Here is a 20,834-nt window from a genome sequence, read left to right on the forward strand (position 1 = left end):
GAGTGGAATGTGTAAATAAATGTTCCAGTAGTCACATTAAACAAGTAAAAAGAAACAGGTGACATTGATTTTAATAATATATCTTATTTAACCCAAGATGTCCAAAATATTTTCATTTCAACATGTAATCCATGTGAAAATCGTTAGACATTTCACTTTTTTTTTGGTACTAACTTACAGAAATCGAGTGTATATTTAATAATTAGAGCTATGTAGCTGCCAAGGTAACCTGGAATTTCAGATAAACAATGAAAAAGAAATTTAGTGTAAGTGTATCCCAAATGTTGCATGGGACATGCACTAAAAGTTTATTTCTTGTTTACCTGAAATTCCAAGTTACCTGGGCAGCCTGCACCTTTATTGGCTTCATCCGTTGCCCTACTTTCAGCTCATTTGAGCGCTGAGGCTCACGTGTCAGGTGCTTAATAGCCGCTTGAACTTGCAGAGGAGAGGGGAACAGGGCAGGTCTAGAGGAATCGGGGCTCCCAGTGGAGTCCAAAAGCACAGGTCCCCCAAAATCAACCTGCAAAGGACTCATCTTGCTCCTTCCCTCCATGTGGCCCCCTCTAACTACTGCCCTCTGTCTGCCTGTGACATTGTCTGTCTGCATCTTAGTAGAGCTTTCTGGAAGCAACTCAACACATTCTATTTCCGATAATCTCCTGGCAGAAAAACAGATGACAGGGAAGAAAGTCCACATCTCTCCCATAATTCTCTGTGTCAGCATACTTTCAAAATCCGGAAAAGGGGTCAGGGCCAGTGGAAGCGGGGGTGGGGGGTGGGGAGGGGGAACAGGTTAGAGAGGAAGAACAGGCCAGACCCAGGAGATGGGGAGTCCAGGAGCCCCCTCCTCCCTGGTTCTGCCCTCTGGACCCCCCTCCTCAGGCCTCCCTGAACCTCAGCCTTGCCCTCCAGATGGGCGTCTCTGACCTTGGGGTATTTCTCTCTTTCTCAGTTAACACATCGAAAGCACTGGGAAGTTGCAGACCAGAGCCCTGGGATGGGGAAGTGGAGCCAGTGAAGCGGCCGCTGGGGAAATATGCAGCCTGCACAAGCGGTATGTCCCTGGAAGCTGCACTCCCCGGCTCTCACAGGGCTCTCTGTGTGGTCAAAACCCCTGCTAGGTCCTGGTCTGTGAGTGGGGTGCAGGTTTACAGTGTCAAAGAATGTTGGTAAGAAGGCCACGTCTGAAGTAGACAGAGGCCCAGAGAGGTAGACCACCAACCCAAGGTCACACAGCACACCTGTAGCAGAGCTGAGGCCTGGAGCCCTGGGCTTCCCTCTAACCCCACCTCCCACATGCTATGTGACCCCAGCGGTCACTGCTGCTGAAGACCCCAGGAGGAAAGGTCTATGAGTGCCATTTTCCCTAGGTAACAAGAGGCCCGAAGGCGGCAGGCAGTGCCTCGCCTGAGCTCACCCAGCCCGTAGTGCCGAGCCCAGGGATCAGCTCTCACCCACCACACCCCAACACACGCCTGGTGCTGCCCATCCCAGACCAGTCATATGATTTGTGGGGTCCAGGACCAAATGAAAATGTGGGACCCCTTGTCCAAAAATGATTAAGAATTTTAAGGTGGTGACAACAGAGCAGTAAACCAAGTGCCAGGGCCCTTTTGACGGTGGTGTCCTGGGCACAAGGCACACACCCAGGAGCCCCCAGGGAACAGGGCAGGCCTGGCTCTGTCCCCAGCTCATCTCCCCAGCCTCCAAGACTGTTATCCGTGGACCCACCTGTGCCTGAAGAGCCCTGTGGTCAGACCTGGTCCCCTGTGACCATCAGGGCCAGGACTAGGAGAGAAACCACCTCTGGCACAAAATACAAGGCGGAGGATGGGGGGCGCCAAAGCACTCCAACAATCAGGGCACATAGTGGGTTTGTGCAATGTTTTTAAAAATTGAAAATAATGCCAAAATCCAGGCTGCATAAAACAGCATCAGTATTCTTATGTTTTGTATCATGCTTCATTCAGTATGGCTCAGCACGGCGCTGTTACCAATTCTGTCTTTATTTGAAATTTTAATATTTTGTTTATCCTGGATTTTTTTTCCCATTCATTTTGATTTTTTTTAATTGCATTATGATATTGTCTTGATCTCTTAGTGTTTTGGGCATCCCTTTAAGTGTTCCATGCAAGGTGCGTGCCTTACATGCCACCCACAGGGTGGGGCTGGCAAGTATCCAGGCAAGAGAGGACACACAACAGGGGACAATCGCATCAAAAATGAAAATAACAGCTAATACACACATGGAGGTCTATAGGCCAAATACTGTCCCAGCTCCATTCCTTCTTCCCTTCCTTCTGGAGCACCAACTATGCTCGGAGCACTGTTCGAGACGGGACACAGTAACACTGCCCTACCCACACAGAACCCACATCCTGGTTTGGGTAGCGTGATAATAAAATAATAAAATAAATAAGAACCAGCAAAATGTGAGGTGTGCGGCGCTCCATGCTGAGAAAAACTCACAAAGGAAAAAAGATAGGAACGAGGAGGCAGGATTCATGTTTTTGGCATGGTAACCAAGAATGAGGTCATTTAAATGCCACCCCCACCCCAAGAGGGTCTGTTACTTGGCCCCATTTTTCAGATGAGGAAACTGAGGCAGCTTATCCAGGAGGTGGCAGAGCTGGGTTCTCAGCCTGGGCAGGCTGGTGCCAGAGGACTTTTTATGGTGGGGAGTGTCAGAGGGGAGAGGGGCTATAGAGTGGAGACACCAAGTGGAACCAGGTGGAATGTGGGAACGGGACTCTTTCTCCACTTAAAGGGGCCACCTCTTACGCTGGGCAGAGCTGTCTCCTCCTCCCTAAGGGAAAAGGCCAGGTTGGCTCAGACAGGAGTCCCGGTTCCTCCATTCACTGACTGAGCCCCAGGGGTGGCGGCCAGCCTGGTTACCCCCAGTTCCTCTACCACAGTGACTGCCTTGCAGTGGGGCTCCTTTAAGGCAGGCCCTGGGGCAGGCAGCATGACTGCCAAGTTCATTCATCCAGAGGCCCCTGCTGACTCACGCTTATGAAAGTGATTTTCCTGGCCCCGCCTGCCGCCCGCCCGCCTCTTCCCAACCCTTGAAATACCCTCGCTTGCCCTGGCCTTTCACAGCCTCTTGGATCCCCACGGGGTAATGGGTGCGCTGCTCCCTTGGCTGGCACCGTGATCTCCTGGCCCTCATAGTGTGGGACGAGTCCAGACTCACGGTCTCCCTTGACCCCCTGCTGGTCAGGTGAGTGGCCTGGGCAAGGCATGGGGGTTGGGGGGGGACATCCTGGGCACATCCTGGTCAGGGGTGGCCAACAGGGCCTGGAGCCAGGCAGGGGGACCCCCACGTGGTCTGAGAGGAAGCCCACCCTGGCTTCCCTGGGGCCAGCATGACTCTCCCCATGCTTCCACCTTCCCCCTCCACCCCTCCAGGCCATGCCCATCTCCAGGTGCCTGGCACCCTTAGCCGGACAGCTGCCCTGCTGCCTGCAGCCGGAGCTCACCCTGGTCATGTGACGCCATTCTTGGCAGGAAAGAAAGAGAGGTGTGGCCGGCCCTGACACACTGCCTGGAATCCCAAGGCCACTGGGTCCCACAGCCAGGCTGGTACTTCCCTTAGGGTCCCTGCCTCTACTGTTCGAGTGGGGCAGAGCCCCCAGGGTCCCAGGGGCTTATTTGGCTTCTCACAGAAGGCTGGGGGGCTGAGAATCAGGGAGGGGAACCTCAGAGCTTTCAGGGGCTCCAGGTGGGGGAGATTCAGATGACAGAACACCTCTTCATCCTTGCCCTGCCACAGCCTCATGTCACTTTCTTGGTGGCACTGTTATCATGCTGTTTTACTCAGAGGGGCCTCACCCATCCTCAGATAGGTATCAAGGGGCAGGATTTGCACTCATGGGCATTGCCTCAGACTTTCCTGGGCTACCCCATCAAACCACCTCCTCCCTCCTCACCTCCGCCCTCCCTCTGTGGACAGGGGATAACCCACCTCCAGGGTTTGCTGCTGTCGGTCTAAGTCACCTGAGCAAAGGGCCTCCCTAACGGTGCTCAATAAATGGCGGTGTCCCAGAGACTTAGAGCTATTTGAAGCTTAAAGCACCAATGCTGCAAATGGAAAAGGAACAGCATTTGAAGGTGTCATGATTTCCATTTTTTATGCTTTGGTGAATTTGAATCCGTTTTTAGTGTTAACTTTTTTCAGTTGACATTTACCTCTTCAACCAGAGGGACATAAACAAAAAGTAAATGTGTTTCACCTCTAGGAAATTAAAAATAGCATAAAAGAAATGGAAATCTTGAACTTTCAAATGATCTGTTGTTGTAAGTTGGCAGTGAGAGCTTTAGGCTGCTCGGGACTTTGGGATGGCTGTATCGCTGCACAGGAAGTGACCTCTCTGGTCGGCCCTGGGTGGTGACCTCATGTGGGAGGCATTCAAAAGCTTCTGGGAGCAAGCACCGGACTTGGAGTCCTAAAGCCCTGGTGCTAAATGGGACCCCTGCACCTCCTGTGAAGCATTATAAGGGGCCATCAGTTCCGATTCCTCATCTTTCTTTCAGGGAGGGCTCCTGAAAGTACCTTCCTACCAGGAAGTAGGAGGATTCAAAGGTGGTCACGCTGTGGGCACTCGGAGCAAGTTGGCATTCTCATTTGGGGAAGGTTATGGGGTGTTTAGGTGGTCTCAACCCATGGGAATCACACTGGAGCTCCATCACCAACTAGTTCTGTGACCTTGGGGGCATGGCCGCACCTCTCCAAGCCTCAGTTTTCCTGTCTGTAAGATGGGTTACCATGAGGATTAAAGGAGTTAACACATACGGAGCATTTAGCAAGACATCACATGTATCCCCTTGGCTGTTATTCCTGGGGACAGTGAAGACAAGGAGTGGGCACCTCTACTGGAAGGAACCAGGACAAAGTGGGAGAAACAGCTCTAAGAACTACAGGCCTATTCTTCAGGGCTGCCAAACACACCCAGTGCCTGGTGGGTAATGAGAAACCAGCCCCTCCCAGCTGGGAACATCGGCCCCCTGGCCTCCCTCCCTCACCAGCACTGGTACAAGCAGGAATGGATGTGTGAGCTACACTTTCAGCCAGGAAGGACCTCTGGCAGGAGCTAATACACTCTGCCCCACAGTGTTCTGGAGTAAGGTGGCCTGGGCTCAATCCAGCTCGGCCCGTGCAAGCTGGGGCAAACTCCTTGCACACTATACGGAATTGTGAGAAGCTCACTGGGCCTCATTTTTCCCACCTGTGATATGGGAGTGATTGTAAGAGTACTTGTAACAACCCAATTAAATAAGGACTAAATGACTTAATGTACACAAAGTATTTAGAACATGCTTGGCACCTAGCCAACTCCACAGAAGTGCAAAAATATTAGCCAGTTGTTGTTATGAGGGGTAGTAGGGTCACCCCAAAATCCTCTCCCCAGGCAGACAGCACAGGCCCCGCTCCATGCAGGGAACCATGCATGGAGCACACAATGCACCCAGATGTCATCTGGATGTCAGTTTTTGTCTCCCCAGGGAGATGCTGGGGGACACGGGGCTCACCCAGACAGGAGGGAGAGGCTGTCCTGGACCCCAGGCCCCAGCTGAGGCAAGGAGCCTCGGGTCTTACCTGGGAATAGGCCGCGTGGCAGTCATAGGCAAAGCTTTGGCACCAGGGAGCCCTGGGTTCAAGAGTCTGTTGCATGACAATGAGCAACTTGTGTGGCCTCTCTGAGCCCCAGTTTACACATCTGTAAAGTGGGGACTCTCACTGATAGTACTTTGTGCGTAGGGTCAGTGTGAAAAGGACTTGAGAAAAAGTATGTAAAATGCCCAGTAGATGGCAAGGGCTAAATGCCCACCCACTCTGCTGGCACTCACATGGATGTGTCCCTCAGAGCGGCCAGGCTGCTGGACAGTGGGTGAGGCAGGGTCCTGTTAGCGGGCTTGGGGGCTGTGGAGAAGGTGGACCCTTTTATTAGACAGAAGATCTACTCAGGGCTGATGTTAATAACATTAATACATTTTACTCTTCGTCAAGAACACTCTAGTGAAACTGGCATTATCTTAACCTAAGTCCTTGTCAATATATCAATATAATGACTGCTAGTGAAGTTCGGGCAACTGCCTTGCTTGGTGCGAAGGTACAGTAGTACTTTTACCCACCACTGCTTTTACATTTTTAGTGCAAATGTCAACACAGTGAAAAAAATCAAAGCATATCTTGGTGTCATATGAAAATAGTTTTGATCTCATGGATTTCTTGCATCTGTGAACCATACTTGGAGAATTTCTAGGAGGAGTGGATACTCGCACTGTTAAATTTCTGAGGCAGCTCTTCTTCTCCCTTCCCGGACCCCAGGAGAGAGAGAGAGGGAGGGAGGGAGGGAGGGAGGGTGGGGGAGAGAGAGAGAGAGAGAGAGAGAGAGAGAGAGAGAGAGAGAGAGAGAGAGAGAGAGAGAGAGAGAGAGAGAGAGAGAATCAAACCCTAAGAACTGGGCGTTTGGGTCACTTCGAGTGATTTAGGCCTGTAGCCAGAAGGGGGTGCTGGTGCTCCAGAAATTAGCAGGTGTACAGGCATTTTCCCCAAATCAAATTACTCCAGGCTTCCCAAGTTTCCCCAAGTCCACGTGTTCCAGCCCAGCCCTTGGAGCAGGTAATGAGTTCTGGCCTTTTCCCAGTGACAGATTTGCTGCAGGCAGGTGCTTCACAGATATGACTGTGCTGTTCCCCATAGCCCTACTGGTTAGGGACATTATTCCCATTTTATAGATGAGGAAACTGAGACCCAGAGAGGTCCGGGACCATGCCATGGTCACCAGCTAGGAAGTACTTCCCTAGAGCCGGGTCATGGCTCCAAAGTCCACCAGACTCCACCCAACTCATGAGGGTTGGATTTCAGGCTGGGGGCTGTGGCCGGCACAGAAGTGCTGGGCAGGGCTTGCCTTTCAGGATGGACAGAAGAGGCCTTCTGAAAGATGGATAGCAGGTGTTGGGTCTCATTACAGCCCCATTGGTGAGATGGGGCTAGGGAAGGGAAGCTCAGAGAGATGGAGGTAGCCAGGCTGGGAAAGGGACCCTGCATATCTTGGAGGAGAAAGAACCCTACTGGAATGGAAGTGTGAGGAGGGGAAAATGAAGAGCAGAGTAGCACACTGATATGCCTCAGGGAAGACCTTGGATTCGACCCTGAGTGCCACAGGAGGACACCCTACAAGTGGGAAGGGACCGACCACATGATACCCACGGCTCACACAGTGGCCCTTCCTCCTCTGTGCCCCCAGGTCAGCTGCCAGTCCCAAGCCCCCCACCAGCTGCAGCCATGAACAACTGCAGGAAGGACCAGCAGCTCGGTGCCAGCAGCTCGGAGCCCCTCAAGGTCATCATCATCGGTGAGTGCCTCCCTGGGCAGGGGAGGGGCTGCACTGAGCCCTCCAGGGTGCCCCCAGCATCAGAGGTCAGGAACCAGGCAGGGCCAGGCCTGGCCTTTCTTTACAATTAATTGTTGTCTTTAACATTGGCCACTGAGCATTCACTGTGTGCCCAGTGCTACACTTGGCAATTTATGTGCTATCATTCCACGTAATCCGTCTAAGAGCCTACAAGGAGGGAGCAGCAAAGGTGTGGGAGCCCGGTCCTGTGCTTGCCCTGTACCTGGCACCACGCTGGGTACCCACACATGAGGGGGGACACAGCCGCAGCACGTGGGCCTGTCCCCAGGTCTGCAAAAATGGGGGACAGATGGCCTTTCCCCCGTGCAAGCATGAAGCTGAACCATGTGAAATGGCCAATTGTGTTAAGTCGAAAATAGTTGAACATCCGCAGTTTCCTGTGGCTCATCCTAATAGCCTAGATCTGGGTAATAGTCTGAACAACAAAAGATAAAAAGTAGAAAGACAGATAAGGATAGAAGCGATGGTACCGGGTTAATTGCCCAAGAAATGCCACAGGTATGTGGTGCGATTTGTTCAGACTTGGAGGTTAGGGGCCCCAAGTGACCTAGCAGCCCTCCTGAGTACCCAAGACCCCAAGCTCACCCCTCAGAGCACATAGCAATCTGTACTATAATATTTTACTTGTTCATCTGACCCACCAGACATTAGCTCTGGGAGGACAGGACTAGTTCTTAGGGAACTCAGAATCTCGGTCATGTTGCTGTGTGACTACAGGCTAGTTATTTAACCTCTCTGTGCCCCAGCTTCCTTGAGTATAAAAGGAGGAAAAGAGTAGCATTAAAGTCATTGGGAGAGCTCAGTGGGATAATGCAGGCACTTCAGAGCTTCATATGGGGTCTGGTACAGCAGCAACATCTGTCAGTTTATTATTATTTTGCTATTATCAAAATCCCTTGACACATAGTAAGCCTTCAACAAACGTCAGCAGTTACTACCACAGCTATATTGTTGTCCAAGTAGTACAGTACCTAGCACCTAGTAGGTTCTCAACAATTGTTCATGACTTTGTTAGTGATTGTTATTATGCACAGTGCCTGGCACATACTAAGGACTTAATAAATGTTTTATTTTTATGAATGAGCAAATCAATGAATGAGTCAGATCAAGACCAAAGCCCTCAGTGGGGGTGGTCTCTTGAACACAAAAGTGCCACCCTCTGACCCCACCCTCTCTCCCCAGGCAATGGTCCCTCAGGCATCTGCTTGTCCTACCTGCTTTCCGGCTACACCCCCTATGTGAAGCCAGATGCCATCCACCCGCACCCCCTGCTGCAGAGGAAGCTCGCAGAGGCACCGGGGGTCTCCGTCCTAGACCAGGTGGGCCAGAGCTGTGGTTGGGAGTGGGGTGGGGTGGGACACACACCCCTCTGGGGAAAACTCTCCCAGCTTCCTCAGGGCAAAAACCAAAGTATGTGTTTTTCAGACACAAGACCAAAGCCAGAAAAAGAAAGGCCACGAGTGAGAAACTGTGAGAGAGAAACCAGGGCTGTCTTTTGAGACCTGCAAATGCCCCAGCAGCTTGTCTCACCTCTCCTAGACCACTGGTTCTAAACGGGGAGATGACTTTGCTCTCCAGGGCAATCCCTGGAGACAATGTCGGTTGTCACAATTACAGGGGTAGTACTACTGGCTTAGAGGGTTGAGGCGGGGCTTACTGTTAAACATCCTGCAATGCACAGGATAGCGCCCGCCGTAAAGACATCCAGCCCAAATGTCAGGAGAGCAAAGTCGCAAATCCTGCCGTAGGTATTGCAGTTCCACTGCTTCCTGCCCATGAGGGCTTACAGATCTCTCCTCTATGCCTCTTCAGGCAACATCCATCCTCCTAATCACCAGCCCCCCCCCCTCCCCTCGAGTTGGTGGATGAGGAAGTAAGTGGCATTTGGTCTAGATCAGCGTTTTTCAAAATTCCTTCTACAGGACACTAGTTCCTCAGAACAATATGCAGAGAATATGTGCCTACTCCAGTAAGTCTGAGAGACACTGGGTTTGGCAAAATGAAACCTGTAAATAACAGCTGCAGGACTTGTCAGAGCCCTTAGTATGCCATTGGCCATTATCTCCTTCGGAGGGGCAGCATTTCCCAGCTTATCTGAGCACCCTGATATTAGGGTGGGAAGGCAAGACCAGGCGGCCTTCCTCCGGTGGCCCCTCTGACCTATGCTCCCCCTCCAGGACCTGGACTACCTGTCCGAAGGCCTCGAAGGCCGGAGCCAAAGCCCTGTGGCCTTGCTCTTTGATGCCCTCCTGCGCCCAGACACAGACTTTGGGGGAAACATGGAGTCTGTCCTCACCTGGAAGCACCAGAAGGAACGAGCCATCTCCCATGTGGTCCTGGGTCGGAACCTGCCTGGGGGAGCCTGGCATGTAAGTAGGGCCAGGAGGGGTGCCAGGGATTTGGGCCAAATCTGCATGAAGTCTTCAGGATTAGTACTGTTCCATTTCCTGCCCTTCCCTATTTGCCACCCTCCCCCTCGTCTCACTCCCCGCCCCCTCCCAGACCCTCTAGCCCGAATGGACTAGAGCAGAGGCCTGAACCAAAGGACGCTTTTTCCATGCAGTCAATTGAAGGCTCCATGGTGACCCTGAGCCAAGGCCAGTGGATGGGGCTGCCAGGCCTGGAGGTCAAGGACTGGATGCGCAGGAAGAGAAGGTAAGACAGCCCTGGAAAGCCCAGGGTGGGCAGGGAGGGCCCAGGCCCACCCCTGACACTGAGCCCAGGAGCCAGAGGTAAAGGGATCATCTAGTCTGCCTTCCTCTTCCTCAGGGTGGGGGTCGGGGGTACAGGACTGAGCCTTAGATGGGGAAGGGACTCGCAGGACCACATAGGGAGTGAACGGCAGAGCTGCGCTCACCCCAGGCCTCCTTGCCCAGTGGCCCTCGCCCTGTCACGTGACAGACCCTCTGACTTGGCTTCCATAGCATCCCAGCCCAACGAGAGGGTAACAGCTATCCCCTATGCCCCATACCCTACCCCGGCTCTGAAGTCCTCTGGCCTCCCTGCTGCCCCTCCCACAATTCTGAGCCTGGCCTGGAACAATCTCTGTCCTTCTAAGTCAGCTAAACAGGATGCTCTTCCTTTATTTTTCCTTTTTAATGTTCTTGCATTAGAAAGACAACCGCACTATAGAAAATTGAAAATTGAGAAAAGAAAGACAACTCACCCCAACCCCATACTTCTACCTATCGCTGTCACATCTTGAGGTATTTTCTCTCCGTCTTGGTTTCTAGCACCTTCCCAAATGACCACACTACACACCTCTGACCACCCTGGAGAAATAGGTAAATCACTGAATAAACAAATGCCAGCCCCTGCTCATCTTGGAGCTCGAGGCTAACGTTGCCCAGTGTTCTAGGCAAGGGATAGGCCCTGTTTCCTCTGCCCTCAGAAGCTGTGACAGGGGCACGTCACTCCCACCCAGCAGGCACTCAGCCTCTCAGGGCAACTCAGTTTCCACCTCTCCAGGAATCACTGTCTATCTCTTTGACACAAAGACTTCTGTTCCCTGCACATTTGGTAGGCAAACATCCAACACAGAGTGATGCGTTACCAGACAGACAGGAAATTAAATTTCACTTGTAGACATACCCTTTCATATCCTACTTTTAATACTCAACATTATGTCACAGCATTTCACTTGGTGATTATGCAGGGTTTGCAACCATCCTTTTACACGGCCATGTAATATTCCCCAGGGAGGGTGAGCATCTGCATTGTAGGTCTTTGTGCTTAGATGTTGGAACCAAAAACTAGACATATGTGCGCCCTGCCCCTGAGGGGCTGCCACAGTCCCTAAGCTTCTGCTCAGGCCTGGAGCTTTCATTCCTTCCAAGGCACTGTTTCTAGGAGTAACCCCATGTGTAACATCTTAGGACAATCCTTTAAAACAATTTGTGCTAAAACAGAGAAGGTGACATGAGAAACCCACAGAAATAAATCCCAGAATTCCAGTTTCTGTAGCAGACCAATGAGTTGGGCTGGCTGGGGGCTGTGATCTGAGCTCACCCTACCGTTGGCCGATGGGTCGTGCTGGCGTGTCACTTAGGATTCCCTTTCAGTGAGTTCATCTCTAACAATATGTTCAGCGTTAGGGACAGTGATTCACCTAAGGTCACACAGGTAGATACAGGGAGGAGCTGGAAGGGGGCCACAGCTGACACCTCAGTCATCAGCAGCACTGGCCCCCAGTCATTGCCTTGAAAAGGGTGGTGAAAATATTAATATTAATAATAATAATCATCATCATCATCATCAAATAGTTCCTGCTGTTACTGTATGTGCTGGGACTGCTAAGTGCTTTACATGGGTTCTTTCTTATCAACTTGTTTACTGAAATATATTATACGTATAGATAAGTCATATGTGTACAGGTGGATGAAATTTCTCAAAGTGAACCCATGTGGGTCCAGCCACCCAGACTCAAGAAATCCATCACCTCTTCTCAGGAGCCCCCTCAGATCCCTCCTAATCCCCGCCCCGTTCTCCTCCCAAGAGGCAATCACTTTCTTGACCTCTAATTACACAGATTAGTTTTACCTGTTTCTGAACGTTGTGAAAGTACGATCCCACATAGTGACATATGTTATTATTGAATCCTTTGGGGTAATAGTGGCCTGGCCCATAAGGCCTGTCAGGTTCTATTCTAAGCTTCATTTACATCTTCACCTAATTCTCTCAGCAACCACGCAGCATAGATACGTCACCATCGTCATCCTCATTTTGCAAGTGAGGAAACTGAGGCAGAGAGTTTCAGGAAACAGCTCACCAGTGGCAGAGTCAGGATTTGAACCCAGGCCATCGGCCTCTGGAGGCCCCACTCTCAACACCCCCTCCCCCATAAGATACCATTATCAGCTCCATTTTACAGAAGAGAAGACTTAACCTTCTGAGACGGTTAAACCACTTGGCCAACTCTTACGGCTGCTGGTGGCACAGTCATCGTGGGTTACAGGGCCTGACTCCAGGCTGGTCATCCCGTCCCCCCTGATTGACCTGCCACCCCAGCCGCTATCTGACACCCGCCCTTTCGCCTCCTTCCCCCAGAGGTCTCCGAAACAGCCGGGCCACAGCTGGTGACATCGCTCACTACTACAGGGATTATGTGACCAAGAAGGGCCTGGGCCACAACTTCGTGTCTGGCGCAGTGGTCACGGCCGTGGAATGGGGGACGCCCGAGCCCAGAAGCTCTGGGGCCCAGGACCCCAGGCCGCTCTTCCGGGTGAGCGGTTTGCTGACCACCGAGGACCAGAGCCAGCAGCCCTTTTCCCTGTATGCACACAATGTGGTCCTGGCCACCGGCACATCCGACAGCCCGGCGCGGCTGGACATCCCTGGGGAGACCCTGCCCTTCATCCACCATGAGCTGTCAGCCCTGGAGGCGGCCACCAGAGCAGGCACAGTGAGCCCGGCCTCGGACCCTGTCCTCATTATCGGCGCGGGGCTGTCAGCGGCAGATGCGGTCCTCTACGCTCGCCATTACAACATCCCCGTGATCCATGCCTTCCGCCGGACCGTGGATGACCCCGGCCTGGTCTTCAACCAGCTGCCCAAGATGCTGTACCCCGAGTACCACAAGGTCCACCAGATGATGCGGGAGCAGTCCATCCTGTCGCCCAGCCCCTACGAGGGCTACCGCAGCCTCCCTGAGCACCAGCCTGTCCTCTTCAAGGAGGACCGCCAGGCCATGTTCCGGGACCCCACGGGCCTCCAGAAGGTCTTCGGCGTCTCCCTGGTGCTAGTCCTCATCGGCGCCCACCCGGACCTCTCCTTCCTCCCGGGGGCAGGCGCTGACCTCGCCGTGGACCCCAGCCAGCCACTGAGCGCCAAGAGGAACCCCATTGACGTAGAGCCCTTCACCTACCAGAGCACACAGCAGGAGGACCTGTACGCAGTGGGGCCACTGGCTGGGGACAACTTTGTGCGGTTCGTGCAGGGCGGGGCCCTAGCGGTGGCCAGCTCCCTGCTGAGGAAGGAGGCTAGGAAGCCGCCCTAGCCCTTGGCCTGGCAGCCTCGTACCCAGACCCTAAAGAGAAAGGGAGATCACCACAGCCCTGCTGGACACAAGACACCCCAGTGAGGGAAGGGAGCCTCTCCTGGCAGGAGACAGGAGTGGCCATGAGCCCATGCAACAGGCTTCTCGGATAAAGAGGAGTGGGGAACCAAGGCTACCCAGACTCAGACCAGTGCCCAGGGTGGGAACAGTGGCTGCAGGTCAGCAAAGGCCCAGACCTGCGATTTGGGGGAAAGCTGCCAGTGTGAGCAGGGATGACCAGGGCCAGCTGAGCGCTGAGCCAGGAGGACTCCAGGCCCCACTCCTTCTAGAATCAGGTCCCGAATAAAATCAGTGCCTGCCTCCACTCATGCGTCTAAGGATTCTGTGCTTGGGGAGGGGCCGACTGCCCAGGAGCCTGTTCTAGGAGCAGGGCAGAAGCACAGGGCCAGGTGGGAGGAGGGCCTTGGGGTGGGCTTTGGGGGGCAACCCATGATGCTCCAAGTGTGGCAGATGAGAGGGCTACCTGTTTCCCGGAAAATAAGACCTAGACAGACAATCAGCTCTAATGCATCTTTTGGAGCAAAAATTAATATAAGATCCAGTATTATATTATTTATATTATATAAGACCCGGTCTTATTTTACTATAAGACCGGGTCTTATATAATATTTTACTTATATAATATTTTACTATAGTAAAATAAGACCAGATCTTATATTAATTTTTGCTCCAAAAGATGCATTAGAGCTGATTGTCGGGCTAGGTCTTATTTTCCGGGAAGCCTGATATGCTAGAGAAGTGAGGGGAGGGTGTGTATGAGGAATGAAGTGCTGAAGACGCTTTCCAAGCCCCCTCCCATTCTCCCTTGCAGCACATTGTCTTAGCCCCTCATGCTCATGCTTCACCTGCCACAGGGCCTTTGCACAATCAGGCCTCTAGACCACTTTTCCCTCCTCTCTTTAACTCTTCCCTCCTCTCTTTAACTCTTCCCCTTCCTTCCACTCTCTCAGCAGAAGAGTTACTTCCCCCAGGAAGCATCTTCTGACACAAACCCCTCCTTAGGCACCAGAGCAAGTTACCAGCTCATGGCCCAAGGTGTCACCTCTTCATAGCAGTTCGGTTTTAATGATTCATTTATTTGTGGAATCTGTGCGGTATCTAGCTCTACCCATTCGGCTGTCAGCTCCAGGAGGCCAAGGACCCTGTCTGTTTTGCCCATTATTGGGACCCAGAGCCTAGCACCTAACTGCACTCCTTTACTAATCTGTTGGAGTGTGTGGGGAAGGGGGAGTTCTGGGGCGAAGACTGGTTCTGGGCGTTGTGTAATGGGAGGGAAGGTCTGAGGGGGCGTAATGCCCGCAGGAGGGAAGGATGGGAGCCCGTGGGAATCGAGGTGGAAGCCCATCGCATGGGCACGGACCACCCGAGCTGGAGCCGGCAGAGGGCGCTCCGAGCTCACTGGACACTGCGCTCCGGCCCCTGCGGCGGTGCCGCGGGTCAGGTGGGGTGATTTTAGGTGGGGGCAGCGGGAGACTTTCGTGGGGGAAGCCCCCAGGGACGCCCCCCGGTAGCCAGACTCCCCGCACCAGCCCCCTGCCTACTGGGCAGCCCCTCCCTGGCCGGGGTCTAGACCCCAAATCTGCGCCCCCGCGGGCAGCCTCCTGCTGCGGCTCTGAGCCGCGGTAGGGGGCGGGGGGGGGGTGCGGTGGACACGGGGCACGTGGCTCGGGGTCCGGGCGGAGCGCACACCCCCTCCCCCGCGGCCGGTCCCCCGGCGCCGGCCCGTCTCCTCCGTGGCCGCGGCCGCGGGGGCAGAGGGAGGGCGGGCGGGGCGGCGCGGGCAGCGGCGCCGGGGAGGGGTCGCGCGGGGGCGGACGGGCGGGGGTCGGCGGGCTTCCGGGCGGCGGCGGCGGCGGCGGGCGCGGCGCGATGTGCGAGCGGGCGGCGCGCCTGTGCAGGGCCGGCGCGCACAGGCTGCTCCGGGAGCCGCCGCCGCAGGGCCGGGCGCTGGGCGGGCTGCTGCGCTGGGTGGGCGCCAGAATGGGCGAGCCCCGGGCGCCGCTGGCCCCCGCCGCCCCCGCCGCCCCCGCCGCGGACCCCGGCCCCGCCTCGCTGCGCGGGGGCACTGCTGTCATCCTGGACGTGAGTACGCGCCGCCGGGACCCCAAGCCCCCTCCTCCCGCGGGGAAGCCCGACGCCGCCCTACCGCGTTCCCGCCGGAACCGCGAGGACCCCCCACCCCGAGCGGGGGACCCCCGGCCCATCCCCCGCAGCAGCTCGGAGCTGGACCCGCAGCCGGCCTCTCAAGTCCCAGAACGCGAGCCCCAAGCCTTCCCTCGTCCCGGCCCGTCTCATTCCCGGACCGAGACGACCCCCACTCCTTCCGACCCCTCCCCCACCCTCTCGGAGCCGGGATTCTGGGGACCCCTCGGCCGGCCACCGCCCCCGACTTTTGTCCTGCTCAGACCCTCGTCTTGCCCCTTTCCCCTCATCCCTTCCCAGGACGAGAGCCCCTGACTGCCTCCTGCCCCCGAGCCTCTCCTTCCCAGGTCCCTGCCCGAGTTGCTACTTTTCCGAGACCACCTTTCTCTTCCTCGCTGGACTCTGAGCCCTTGTATTCTCATCCCTAATCAGAGACCCATTCTCCCTGCTCTCCTCTTTGAAAGTGAAGTCCCCTCCCCGCCTCTGTCTTTCCTTCTCCTTTCCAGAGGATTGGAACCATCCCCATCCGCACTGAGCCTGGACCCCTCTAGGCTCCCCCATCACCACCCCCACTCCATTCTGAGCCCCCTCTCTCCTCCCTTCCCTTCCCCACCTCCACCCTCTCTACTCACCCCTCCCTCATCCTCTCTGGAAACCAAACTGCCCACCTCTGGGAAGCCCACCTCACCCTCCCACCCACTCCCCAAATGGGAGGGAGATTTCACTGGTGGATGGCAGGGTGTGGGGGACTCCTGTGGAGTGCTAGGAGGTGGAGGGGCTTTCTCTCCTCCCCCCTCCCCATGACAGCATGGTGGTGGGATGTGCATGTCCCAGTGTGGTGGGTGGCAAGAAGATGGGGGTGCCTAGAATGTTCATGATGGGTTTCTGGGAGGGGTGTCTGTGTGTGTGTGTGTGTGTGTGTGTGTGTGTGTGTGTGCGTGCAGCACATCCTGTGAGTGTGAGGGAGCTTGGATTACCTCTCTATCCTTCTCTTCTCTCCTGGAACCCATAGCTGGCTTTGGGCAGAGAGCAATGGGTAGAGAAGGTGGAGCTGTGCCTGGTGTGTTTCAGGTTCTGGTGCCTCCAAACACACACTCGTGCATACACAGCCCAACACACAATGGACTCTCTCTCTGAAGACCCCAGCAGAGTTCACCACTGAAAGCCCTGGGCCCATGGGGTGTGCAGACCTAGGCCTGCCCTTGTAGGGAACCCCTATCCAGACCCCTCCTGATTCTCTCCTCTAACAGTACAGGAGGTGGGCGCCAGGTTCCTAGCGTGCTGTGTGAGGGCTGTGAGCCTCCATTTCCTCATCTGTGAAATGGGTGATGAGCCGAGATGGGGACTCACAGTGCTCATGCAGATTCCTAGAACCATACATGTGGTCACGTCATTCACAGGCCCAGAGCACACACCTGAGGGTGGGGTGCCTAGACGGGGGCTTAGAGGAGGTCCTAGGGTGCTCTGATAACTGCTCCCCTTTCTGCCTCAGCCACAGAGGCTCCTGCCTAGTACCCCAACCCCCGGGTTCAACTAAGGAAGGGGGTGACGTCTAGGAAGGCCTCCTGAGCTGCTGCTTTGATTTGTCAGAGCCCCCGGTGCCCGATAATGGATACCCGCACCATTGCTTGAAGGGATGGGGGTGGGTATCTGTCCTTTACCTCAGGGAAAGACCAAAGGTGGGCTGGTCAGAGGTGGTGGTTTCTCCCCCTCCTCTCCTATCAGCAAGGCTTACTGAGTCCCAGAATACCAGCAGGGGGAGTTATCTGGTCTCTAAGCTCAGGATAGGGTTGGGGAGTAGGGGCAGTGGCTGTCCTCCCCCCATCCCTGCCTGGTTTTCTGAGCTCCTGGAGACCTGCTTCTTCCCATTCCCCGACCCCCTAAAAAAACTAATCCTGCCCATGGCTGGTCCAGTTGCCAAACCTCCAGATTCCCTTAGCAGACACCTCCATTCAGACTTAACCCTATCTCCCTACAGAAAACCAGGGCCCTCAAGGGGTTCTGGGAGGGGTGCAGTGGTGTAAGGCATGTGGCTGTGTCCACTGGGCACAAATTCGGAGTGCGTAACTGAGCGTACGACTGGGTGAAGCGCGTGAACCGATGGCTCTGGGAGCATGTGGAACCAATGATTATGGGAGCAAGCATGTGGATGGATGTGAGCGAGTGTCCACATGCGTGTGCATGTGTCTCAGCGTGGCTGTGGGCAGGCTGGCGGCACAGAAGGGAGAGTGGGTGGCTGTTTCCGTGAGGGTGGCTGTTTCCATGAGGGCGGCTAGGAGCGCCTCTGCCTGAAACATCCCTTCCTCACCCCTGGATCCCAGCCAGATGGGGGTCTCCTCCCTGGGAAGGAAGAAAGAGGGAGCTCTGCTTCCCAGGCCCACCTGGGGAGGAGTGGAATCTCAGTATTAGGTCAGGAGCTGCTGGAGGGTGCCTGCTCCCTGGCCCAGGGCCGCCTTGACCGACTTCTCTTCTCTGCAGATTTTCCGTCGTGCGGACAAAAATGGTGAGTTTCCCTCCCACACTGTCCCCTGAATGAGAAGCTGGCTCTTTCTATCCTGAGCCTTCAGGGGAACAGATCAGGGGTAGGGACTGGACAACCTTGAACCTAACGGTTTAGAGTGCAGATCTCTGAAGTCTGAAGGCCAAATCCTGGCTCTGCTCCATGCCTCAGTTTCCCCTCTGAACAATGGGACTCCCAGAGTTCCTACCTAGTGACAATGCCGTGAGGATTCAGGGACTGATGTCTGTGACGCCAAGATGTCTTGCCCACGGTAAGTGCTTGGTGTGCAGCTGGGCTGGAGCAGCCCCGCCTCACGCTGGGCCCTTCACAGACCCTGGCACACTTCCTCATCATAGCCACCTGAGGCAGTCAACCCCGTAGCGGCCCAGAGAGGTTAACTGACTTGTCCAGGGTAGCCCAGCTGCGAGAAGGAAATTGAGTCTGTGCCTCAGATCCCGGCCCTTTTCCCCACATCACGCAGCCTCCCCAACAATGTGAGCGGCACATTATTTTGCCATGAATTCATGACACTCCACTTCTCACTGCTTGGAAAGGCTCTGTCTTGCACGAGGAAGGACGCAGTCCTGCAGATAACCAAATTTACCGAGGCCCACCTGAGCCTTGCAAGTGTAACAAAGCAGTACAACTTCCTGTACATACTGTAGTCATTATCCTCGGGCCCGAAATGACTCTACATGGCCTTTAACCAAGGCCCATTTCCTTTCCAAGTCTCAGTTTCCCTGTCTGTAAAGTGGGGTGATAACACTTAACCTGTCTACTTCCCTGGGTTGTTGGGAAAAAACGGAGAGGAGATGTGGGGATAGATGTTTTCAGAGAGAATTAAGCAGTGTTCAGTGTTGATTTTCTCATTCATTGAAAAAATGCTCATTGTCCATCAAGGCCCATGCTGGGGAGAAAGTGGGGAACGATAGTGCCTGCCTCCCAGGCCCCTCACGTTCTCCGAAGCATCAGGTCCCAGCATCCCCTCCCTCCCTGTCCCTGGGAGTTACTGCTGAACTTCACCCTATGGTGTTGGGGGTTGGAATGTAAGGCCTTGTGGGATGGAAGGGAATTCACAGACCTGGGCTGAAAGTCAGTGCCCAGGGGTCTCTACCTCTTGACCCCCATTCTTGGAGATGACGATGGCCTCTCCCAGGCCTTTTGGGACAAAGGACCATCAGAGCAATTCCATATGGAGCAAGGAGGAAGGAGAGGGTTGTGGTTGGGGTGGGGCAGGGACTTCAGTGAGAGACAAGAAGTGGTGGTGATATCACGGCCTGAACAGTGTTAGATTAGAGAAGGGGTTATGGGGTTTGTCCCCTTTCTAGCATCTTCAGCATACAGCCAGCCTGGGGTTGCATGGCTGTCGCTGGGCCCCTCCAGCAGATTGTGAGGTCTTTACAGGTGGAAATTGGGGCTTGTCCCTACTATGGGCCCAATACCCAGCACACAGTAGGTCCTCAATAAATGCCTGTAGACTTCAGGTAATGGCTTTATTCGTGGATGAAAGTGGACTGCGGCACTGGGGTGCAGCCGTGTGCGTCTGGCTGTGGTCTCCATGCTGCAGGGAATGTGTGCACCCACAGGTGTGTGAGGGTGTCGTGAGCCCATGCACACGCACACACGCATGTGCATGAATTTGTGGGTCTGAGTGACGTGTCTGTAACGGTTGCTGTACGTACCCAAGTCTGTGTGTGCGTATGTGTTTCTGATCGTGCACTCTGTAGGGACTTCTGCAGTGTGAGTGTTCGCACACACCTGTGTGGGCCGTGGGTGGTGCCCTGGTCTCCATTCAGGCAAAAATGGGCTTTTGTCTCCCTTCCCCGTCAGAGGCCATGTTTCCGCCCCCTGAACACAGCTGCAGGACCCTCAACTTCACTCCTGCGGTCCCCACAAAGGCAGAGCCCAGTCCGCCTCTTGGGGCCTTAAGTCTTACTGAATGGTCGTGGGGGGTTTGTCACCAGGGTTAATGTGTGTGGGGGATGCAGAGCCCTTGGAGGGAGGTGAGCCCCTCCTCTATTGCAGAGACTGCCTGGGTTCAAGTCCTGGCTCAGCCACGTCCCACCTTTGTGATCTCAGGCCAGTCACCAGACTCTCGGACCTCAGTTTCCTCATCTGTAAGTGAGGATATTGAAACCAGTACCCAGCTCAGAGGGCTATCATGAGGAGAGAAAGTGGAGCTCCAGGCTGTCATTCTGTGACGAATCAGTGAGTCCTGTACCAGCTGATGAGTATCGAGTGCCTTGGAAAATGGCCTTGGTTTGTCAACAGATGTTTGGTTCCCTCCCCATGCTGCACGGGGAGCCTGCCGGCTGGTGGAGGCTGCCGGCGGCCATTGGGCATCCATTAGGCACCAAGACTTTCATGGACCTTCTCACTTGCTCTTCACTCTGCTCCTACTGGGATAGGAAACACCGTCCCCTTATTACAGACAACAAAAGCAAGGCTCAGAGACAGCGAGTGACAGACTGCAGATGTGCAGTTGAGGAGGGGGCAGATGGGCTCGGATTCAGCCCAGCACAGTTTGGAAACATTGAATGGGAGGAGTATGGGCGAGCGATGAGTGTGGGTGTTACACACAGACACACACAAAGGCACACACATCCACAAGCACTTCTGGAACACAAGCGGATACTGGCCTTGCCCCAGGCTTCTGTGGGAGTGAGATGAGGGGGAGTGGAAGACGGGAGTGTGGTCTCTAGCAAGAGCCTGGGCT

At 54.7% G+C, this 20,834-nt stretch overlaps 2 protein-coding genes across 5 annotated transcripts in view; both read left to right on the forward strand.

The window, feature by feature from the left end:
- Positions 1–3,098: 3,098 nt before the first annotated feature.
- Positions 3,099–13,780, forward strand: OSGIN1 (oxidative stress induced growth inhibitor 1). The gene is made up of 6 exons (XM_081031456.1): positions 3,099–3,223; positions 7,254–7,361; positions 8,604–8,740; positions 9,599–9,790; positions 9,985–10,076; positions 12,468–13,780. The coding sequence occupies exons 2-6, from the start codon at positions 7,292–7,294 to the stop codon at positions 13,414–13,416; spliced, it is 1,440 nt and encodes a 479-aa protein (XP_080887582.1). The 5' UTR covers positions 3,099–3,223; positions 7,254–7,291; the 3' UTR covers positions 13,417–13,780.
- Positions 13,781–15,330: 1,550 nt separating this feature from the next.
- NECAB2 (N-terminal EF-hand calcium binding protein 2) overlaps positions 15,331–20,834 on the forward strand; it is a 31,952-nt gene continuing 26,448 nt past the window's right edge. For all 4 annotated transcript variants that reach the window (XM_081032715.1, XM_081032717.1, XM_081032716.1 and 1 more), the window contains exons 1-2: positions 15,331–15,558; positions 18,097–18,121. In XM_081032715.1, coding sequence (XP_080888841.1) covers positions 15,346–15,558; positions 18,097–18,121 — 238 coding nt within the window. In that variant the 5' untranslated portion in view covers positions 15,331–15,345. The remainder of the gene's footprint in view (positions 15,559–18,096; positions 18,122–20,834) is intronic.

This window comes from Rhinolophus hipposideros (genome assembly GCF_964194185.1).
Source record: "Rhinolophus hipposideros genome assembly, chromosome: 21".
Taxonomy (NCBI): Eukaryota; Metazoa; Chordata; class Mammalia; order Chiroptera; family Rhinolophidae; genus Rhinolophus; species Rhinolophus hipposideros.